The sequence below is a fragment of the Cheilinus undulatus genome, linkage group 3, assembly GCF_018320785.1.
Source record: "Cheilinus undulatus linkage group 3, ASM1832078v1, whole genome shotgun sequence".
In the NCBI taxonomy this organism is placed as follows: Eukaryota; Metazoa; Chordata; class Actinopteri; order Labriformes; family Labridae; genus Cheilinus; species Cheilinus undulatus.
This window is the reverse complement of record NC_054867.1, coordinates 20,723,184-20,731,514: the sequence shown is the minus strand read 5'-3', so window position 1 is coordinate 20,731,514 and position 8,331 is coordinate 20,723,184. Positions and strand designations below refer to the sequence as shown.

The 8,331-nt window shown below is 39.6% G+C and overlaps 1 protein-coding gene across 2 annotated transcripts; it reads right to left on the bottom strand.

Moving 5' to 3' along the window:
- Positions 1 to 5,420: 5,420 nt before the first annotated feature.
- Positions 5,421 to 8,111, bottom strand: LOC121507191 (globoside alpha-1,3-N-acetylgalactosaminyltransferase 1-like). Of its 2 annotated transcripts, XM_041783394.1 has the most exons (3): positions 7,833 to 8,111; positions 6,844 to 6,906; positions 5,421 to 6,642 (listed from the first exon to the last, which is right to left on the bottom strand). In XM_041783394.1, the coding sequence occupies exons 1-3, from the start codon at positions 7,864 to 7,866 to the stop codon at positions 5,684 to 5,686; spliced, it is 1,056 nt and encodes a 351-aa protein (XP_041639328.1). In that variant the 5' UTR covers positions 7,867 to 8,111; the 3' UTR covers positions 5,421 to 5,683. The 2 variants fall into 2 exon arrangements, with proteins under 2 accessions (XP_041639328.1, XP_041639329.1); XM_041783395.1 differs by lacking the exon at positions 6,844 to 6,906.
- Positions 8,112 to 8,331: the final 220 nt, after the last annotated feature.

Below are 8,331 nucleotides of genomic sequence, written 5' to 3'. Positions count from 1 at the left end.
AGGAAGCTAAGAGCACAGTGTGGAGAATACATTACAATTACACGTTCCATGTTTGTGGATAATCATTAAACAAAGGAAGAGTAAAGACTTAAATTATCTTTTAAACTGGCTCTGTTTGTTGACTTGTATTTTGAAGAAATGTTACATGATTGCTTTTCCTATCTGCTTTTTAACCTCAGCAATACTGTTCACAATAATTCCTCCCAATACCTGGGATATGTTCTGAGTATCTACAGTGGTTAATCATTAACACTTGTAATATTTGGCCAGGCTCCGATTTGGTGCTAATCAGAGGCACATGTTTTTAAGCCTGAAGTCTGAGACCTAAAATCGGTAACAGTGACAAAGATGTCTCTTTTCTGTTGCTGTTTGCTGTCTTTCTCGATGTAGTCAGTTAATGGGACATGAAAATAAGCTATTTTTAAATGACAGTTCACCTAAAGTAAAGGATAATCAATGCTGTAACCTTGCTATTAAGAATCACAAGCAAAGTGGAATTAAATTATCAACACCTACTCATCGTGACTGAGTAATTGCACCCTCATCACAAGTCTCCAGCAGTTAAACTTACCTGTCTGTGACCTATAATTGACACTAATAAGCATGCATGACAGTGCCACACTGGCTCATTAGCTAGCACAGAAACATCCTGGGTTGGATGTTATCCAGGTGCTCCACTTTCTTCCTTCAGGACAAACACATGCTGAGCAGGTGAACAGGTGACTTCAAATTGCCTTTGTCTGAGCATGAGTGTAAACTGAATGTTTCCCCCCAAAATCTATTAATGTAGAAAAAACATCCTGGCACTTTAATATAATGTTTATATAGCTTACAGATGTTTTTGTTTCAAGGTTTTCTCCATAGGGCTTAAAATGGAGACTCTCCAACAGTTGCCAACAAATGCTCACCCCCTTGTTATGAATCATCAACAACATCAACTTACTGGCTTACATGATTTTATGTGTGCATTCTGGATGCCTACTAGAGGAGCCCATTTGCTAAATCGTTTCATTAACATCAAGAAAGTAAATAAGACCCATTCCAGAAAATTTCTTAAATTCTTGTACATTGTGATAGCAAATATAAAAATGTATGCTTACATTTTCTTAGGGTATTCCTTTATTTTTATCAATACTTCTGTAATTAATTCTTCCAATGCACTGTAAAGTCTTTTATCATTTGTTTGTAAAAGTTAGAGCATTTATTTAGAATTTCTCTCTCTGGTTTTTCCTCTGTAGGTTTTTTGTTGATGACATCACACTGCAAAACTCCCCTTGGGGGGCAAGTAATGATTTCTGCATGGAGAAATTCTACCAAAAGACCATGTTTTGAGCTGTTTTCTAACTATGCCAAACTTTTAAGTGTGAAAATAAAACCATTCTCAATTCTTAAGCTACTTTTGTGTTCCAAAAGAAGTAAAATATTCAGGAAAACATCAATTTTTTAAGACTGACAGAGAAACGGCAGCAGGGAGGAAAATAGAAGCCTCCACCTAAAGCCACTTGGGAATAAACTGTTTCCTCAAAGCAGTCCAGTTTAGTTCAGTACAGTTTTGTTATGGTTTAGACATGAAACTCTGATCTTACCTTTGTTTCCTTGTCTGATGTCCATCTAGTCTCACTCGCTGTGACAGGAAATCTGTGTCTTTTAAGAGATCCAGATCATTTGGCTCAGCTCAGAGGAGCTAGGTTTTTTTTTGCTCTTCATTTGGTAACAGTTTGGCTTTTTAAATGTGGATTAGATCAATAACAAAGGATGGAGGAAAGGAAACTGGCACTCAAATGAAAGCTAGCTAGTGGCTCACCTAAAAACGCCACAGCACAGGCTCATTCATGAACTTCGCATCCTCACTAGATCACTTCCCCCACAAGGTTTATTTGGTTGATAGTGCATCACCGCTTCAGTTGAAAGCACGTTTGTGACAAAACAAGGATTCTATTATATAAGTTAATGAGGCCCTGCTAGCCTCTTTGCTCAGTACCAGACACCTCTACACTCTTGTCTCCCTTCATCTAACTAGATGAAGGGATGATTTTTGTAAGGTGTAGGGATCAAATTTAATGTATGTACAAAATTTCAGATGATAATTACAGCACACATGTCCATTTAGAGCTGCAAAGTTCTAAATTTCCTTGTTTAATGGCTGTTCCTGACCTTCCTGACCCCCTACCCTTTGGGATCACATGATTGCAAGTAACCTATAATATTCAATGTGTCATTTAAGGCCATTCTTACTTGCCAATATGGTTGTTGCTTTTTTTTTTACAGCAGGGACATATTCAGTCTGGTGGTCTTCCTGTTTCTTTTTTGTCTTTTTCTCATGTTAAGAGGAGGTAGGTTGCTAGCTTTCAGTGGTACTTCATTTTTCTCACATATTTATGGGACTCACAGTGGTTTCTTAATTCTGATTGGTCGGAGTAATAGAATTATTAAAATGTTCTCACAATTAATGTTACTAGTTGATTATCATTTTGTTCCATTTTCCTACCTTATTTTTCCAAGTGACTGTGACCCTTCCATGGTGACCTCCTAGGACATGGGTGTCCAAACTTTTTCTGCTGGGGCCGCATACGAAAATATATAAGGATGGTGGGGCCACTTTCATATGCCTCATCCTGAAGATTGTAAAGTTAGTTAAATCGATCTTATGATGGTTAAGATATGCTTAGTTATGGGGTATGCTTAAATGGCTAGTTAATGGCTGACAAGGAAAATAGCAAGTCATCTTAAGGATTTTAGGGAGGCCAGTCAGATTTCAGGGTGCCCTGGTCGGCCCTGGCTACTACTGGTTCAGCCCCCCAAACACCATCAGTACTGCCATTAGCCTTCATAATTCATCAGGGCATTATACATCAAAATATTGTTATTAAGTTGGTTGCCAATATGTTTTCCATTTACAGCGTTGTCTCCATTTACTCATAAAAAACTCAAATCAACTAAGTCTTCTTTTCAAAATGTTTGTTTACAGAATTAGCATGGTAGCACTGCCTTGTGCTGAAATGAAGACGAACGATACAGTCAAGCTTCATGTTCAAATGCGGGCCATATTTCATTTAATGTTCAGAATTTGCTGAGGGCCAATCAAAAATGGACCGCGGGCCACATTTGGCCTCCGGGCCATAGTTTAGACACCCCTGTCCTAGGGGGTCAGGACTCCCAGTTTGAAAAACAATTAGTTTGCTGTTAGACAGCTTGTAATGTCAATATAGTTGCAAATATAAAACTAACAACTTTATATTTCCCCCAGCATTTTAGTATATAATAGACCATAAAAAAAGAATAAAGAGGATCTAAAACATAAGAAAAGTAGGTTAAAGTAAGTAACATAAGTTCATAGAGGAAATAACTGTGCAGCAGCCGGCCAGCGATAGCATGCTGTCTGAAACCCAGCTGAAACACACTACATGGAAAAGGTCATGATAGCCCAGCTAACTGATTGCTTAGCTTGCTCGTGCTCAGCTAACTTTTACTCAGCTTGCCGACAAAGACTTTTGTTATAGTAAGTAAACATAATTGAATACTTATTGCTGTCAGCATACTGTCTGTATATTTAAGATAAATTAACCCCCATTGTGACCAAAATATAAACATTCTAATAAAAAAATAGCTGAAAAAATATAACATGAAAAAGTTAATGTTAACCCAGCTAACTTCTTAGCCAGCTAGCTAAAAGGCAAAGACTTTTATTTTAGCAAGTAAGTTGAATGGCTGTCAGCATGCTGTCTGCGTATCTAAGAGAAACCAACCTCCATTGTCACTTAATATAAACATTCAAAGAAAGCACATATTTAAAGAACACAACAGGGAAAAAAAACATTATCTCAGCTGACTGTTAACTAGCCAGTGCTCAGCTAACATTCACCTATCTAACAGGCAAATGCTTTTGTTTTAGCAAGTAACCATTATTGAATGGCTGTCAGCATGCTGTATGTTTATTTTAAAGAAAACAACCTCAGTTGAATCTAAATATGTATATTCAAATAAAATATCTAACTGAAAAACACAACAGAAACTAACTGCTTACTAGCCAGCACTCAGCTCACTTTCACATAACGGGCAAGGAGTTTTATTTTAACATGATACCACAATTTAATACCAAAAAGCACACAAAAAACCTGCAAACTGCAGATGGCTGTACAACAGACTGTAGAGAGATTTTAAATAAGGAACTCAAACCTCTGCTTGACCTGAATTTTACTTCATTTCCTGAGTATCATTTAGTGAAGGCTCTTCACTATAACTGTACAGTGCAGTATTTGTCCTCTTCATTTGCATCAGGGGGTTAAAATGTGTTGTCATTAATCACAAAGGATTAAATACTTAATGGTCATAGAACAGGATGACCTGTAAATAAGTTGAAGGATTTCTATACCTCCTTTTCCTCTTCCTTAGATTTCTGCTGCTGCAGAAAGACTCCTTAACCACCACTAAACCACATGACAGGGATTAAACCATGTTCTTTAAACTGCTTTGTATTAAGGCATGAAAGGGAGTTCTAAGTATGAATCAGGTAGCCGAAATAAAGCATTCATCATGCATTTAGATGATTGAATGCAGAACTAGATAAAATGTTTAAGAACATCTGAAGATCATTGATGTAAATGCATTTTGCTAGGTGTACAGGACAGTTGTTATGGAGCAGCAAGGGACATTAAAGTACTGGACAACTTAGATCAAATTAGGGTTACATTTAATTATCCAAACTGACATGTGACATAGTTCAAACTGGCCCACTCATTCACATCTGTTTTGCAAATCGTTGAACTTGTGGACACACAACACAAATTAGTTTCAAAAGATTATCTAGGGTTTACCTCAAACTTCTTTCCACGTGGCGATCTGGCCCTGAGGACAGATTCTGTTGGCAGTGAGAAAGAGCCATCTGCTGCTGTTTAACCCTCCCATTAAAACACAGCGCAAAAGAAAGACACAGCAGCAGAGTGTGAAGATATGTTTATGTGTGTGCATGTTTGGGGAAGATGGAAAACATAACGAATTGTAGATCAGGGAGGTTAGCTCCGAGTCATTAGCTGTAAAACAATAGTTTTTAATGGAAATCCATTCTACTCTGAACCTGATCAACTGATTTTAAAATTGTTGTTCCTTTTGATAAGGCTTTAAAACTAATTATTCTATACACGTGTAACCTGCAGAAAAAGCATCCTGTTGTATCCATTTTCTACCCACCTGGTATTTAAAGACCTTGAAACAGCAGCTTTTCCAGTTAATCATTTGCCAGTGTGGGGAAAGTGTGCACTTACACTGTTGACTCTTATCGCTGTTGACCACAAAGCCACTGGAACAGTATCTCCTGGGCTGACATTAATGGAGAGGACAGTGCTTTCTTTAAAGAGACAGGTCAATTTCTTATTTGTCTGCCGTGAAAGAGATAGCAGGCACACAGAGAGTTTTCGCAGAAATGAGGCTTTAATTGAGAGCACATTGCACACATTGCTTCTGCAGGACTGCAATCTACATGTATTGGCTGATAGAAGAGAAAATTAAATGGAAATGCTGCACTCTTAATTGAATAAAGATGGCTGCAATCTGCTCTGTCACTTCCATTCATCCCTTTCCTTTACAATTGGAGTTGTTTAAAAGATAAGGACATTTTTCTCTTTAAAAAGTTCCTTGTGGAATTGAGATATACATTCATAAATCATGGGTTTAGCCAGGCGTACCCTCAACATCGGTACCGCTCCTTCATTTGCATGTCTGATGCTTCGCATTGCCTACCCAAGGAGATGAGCCTCTGCATAGGCACATCAGCAGTTAGGGCTGAGTCCCAGCAGCTGTACTCTGGTGAAAGAACACAGGTAGGCCTGTGGTCGATCAAGTAGCGGTTCAGGTAGCTCTCCTCCAGGCCCCTTGCCATTACCCCTTTAGCTTGGTCCTGCAGAATGAGCAAAGAACAGACCTTAGCCAGCTTGAACACCTGTGAAACCAACCCTCCATACAACTCAGAGGTGTAGTAGTAGTCTCCTTCATCCTCTTCCACACAAGCTGATGAGGTCTCCTCCACTTCGTAGGGAAATGCATTTCGTGGCATACCGTAGAGCTCTGGGTGTAACGTGGCAACTAGGTCTCCAAGAATTTCTTCTCCCACTGGGGCCACAAACTCCTGATCAATGTCGGCGCAGTAGAGGTACTCAACCTCTCTGCCGATATGGTTTCTGATGGCCTCAACAAGTAGGGACATGCGGCGATAAGCTAACTTGTCCCATCCGGGCAGCTCTGCAACTTGAACCACCTGTAGCTCTCGTCCAGGTCCTAACTCCATGGCAGGGTCCAGACATCGGGGATTGTCGGTGAGAATGTAGTAGGTGACCATTTGACCTGAGAGGAAGTAGGTTTCAGCAGAAGAGAGGAAACGTCGTATGAACCGGGCGTAAGTTCCCACCACGAGGGACAGCAGACCAGTTCGAACTCCCCGTTGGGCAAATTTAGCCCTGCGCCAAGCAGAGTTACGGCTGTCGCCCCATACTAAAGGAGCCCCCCATGGTGTTTCTTGAGGGATTTGTGGCGCTGCCTGCTTGACATTTGTTACGACTGAAGTTTCCTGAGGCTTGTCAGCTTCCAGGAAATGAAAGAGAGGATGAGGTTTTGCCACTCTGACAGCAGCTTTACGTCCTTGAAGGAAATCTGAGGATGGAAACACCAAACTGTTAATAATAAGCAGTCATAGCCAAGTTAAAGGTAAAAAAAATTAATTTATAAATCACCCTAAATGCAGGCTTGACAACAAGTTTAAGTTGCATTTATTGTGCTTTTCAGGCTTTTCTATGAGCTTTTATTATCCTAGCACAAAGCATTTGAACAGGACAAATTCTTCCAGTCACTTACATATGATAAGAGAAAGGAGAAAACAGTACAGGACAAGTTGGAGTCTGGTTGCTCTGACTGGCCCTGTTTGAAAGACAAACAGATGGGGGAAAAAACAGCTAAATGAGAGCTGTACCAGTTACTATAACCTATTAGTAAGCACATTTAACCTTTGAATGATCCTCTAAATCCTGACAGGGACAGAGATCCAAGCTCGCTGGAATGAAAAGAATGTGCTGCAAAAGAAATATCTCCAAATGGAAGTGTGGTAACCCAGGATTGCAGAGATAATGCAGCATACTTACAGTATGTTATACATCACAGTTAACGTAATGTCTGTGGGCTAACATGCAGCTATTGGTGTTGTGTTAAAATGTTAGCAGCATTTACATTCAAGATAATAATTTTCATTTATTAAAGTACTTATAAAACCCTTAAAATAAAGGGTTTTTTAATAAGCACATTAATCGATTCTGGTTAACTTTTCACTTACAGTGAGTTAAATGCAGAGCAAATAGTCTTGTTCTGTTCATTAAAAACACAAAGCGGTCGTTGGAAACTGTGATCTACCACTGTGCATGCTAAGCAAAGAGAAACAAAGCAGAAAGCAGACTGGGCTGATGGTTGTTACAGATTTATATGAGATGGGTATCCAGTTGTTGGACATAAGCATGATGAGATAGCACCTAAACAGAAGCACATGTGAGTGAACATTGTTGTTTAACTTCATTCTCCGCATGCATATCCCTGTCTCTGCTCTGCGGCCAGCTTAAGTTCTTGAACCAATCAAGGGCTTATTCTGCCTTCGTGGACATATTTTTCAGGACGTGTTCTCCTTAACTGACTACGTCACAGAAATCCTTGTTTGCATTTCATCCCTTTTTGGCTTAACCCATATCTCATTGTCCTCAAAGAAACTGTGAGTTGCAAAAATCAGTGACAAGTGAGGGGAAAACAACCAGACATGACAAGAGCAGAAGAGGTGGAGCAGTGGCTGAGGTTGTACTGACCTGAGGGCGTCTTGCAGAACGGGAACAGCGCCATACTGTGACCTGCCTGTGGATAAACACTCAAAGCTTTGTCTGAGGAGACTATTTTCCTCCTAAAAAATCCCTGCCTCCCTCTCTCTGTGTCTTTCCGCTCACTCTTTCTCTTCCTGGAAATATGCAGTTTAACTCATTGTTTTCCACCAAAGATTTTATTCTAAGCTTGTCCTTTTGTTTGGTATGCCTTTTGCTTTTACAGTTACTTCTACTCCTTCACCTATCTCCTCTGTCGTTCCACTCCTCACTTTCAGCCTCAGGCTTTTACAGAATTCATTTTTGGAGAAAAACCAAAGCAGCAGATGTGTGGGGAATTTGGGCAAATGGGAGGAGCTAAAAGAGGAGGATAAGGCACAGAAAGGAAGAAAAGGGTTAAACTGTTGAAATATAGAGACAAAAAGAGAGACATATCCTACTCCTACATATGCTTAGAATTTGACAATAAACTTAAGACTTAGGATCCACT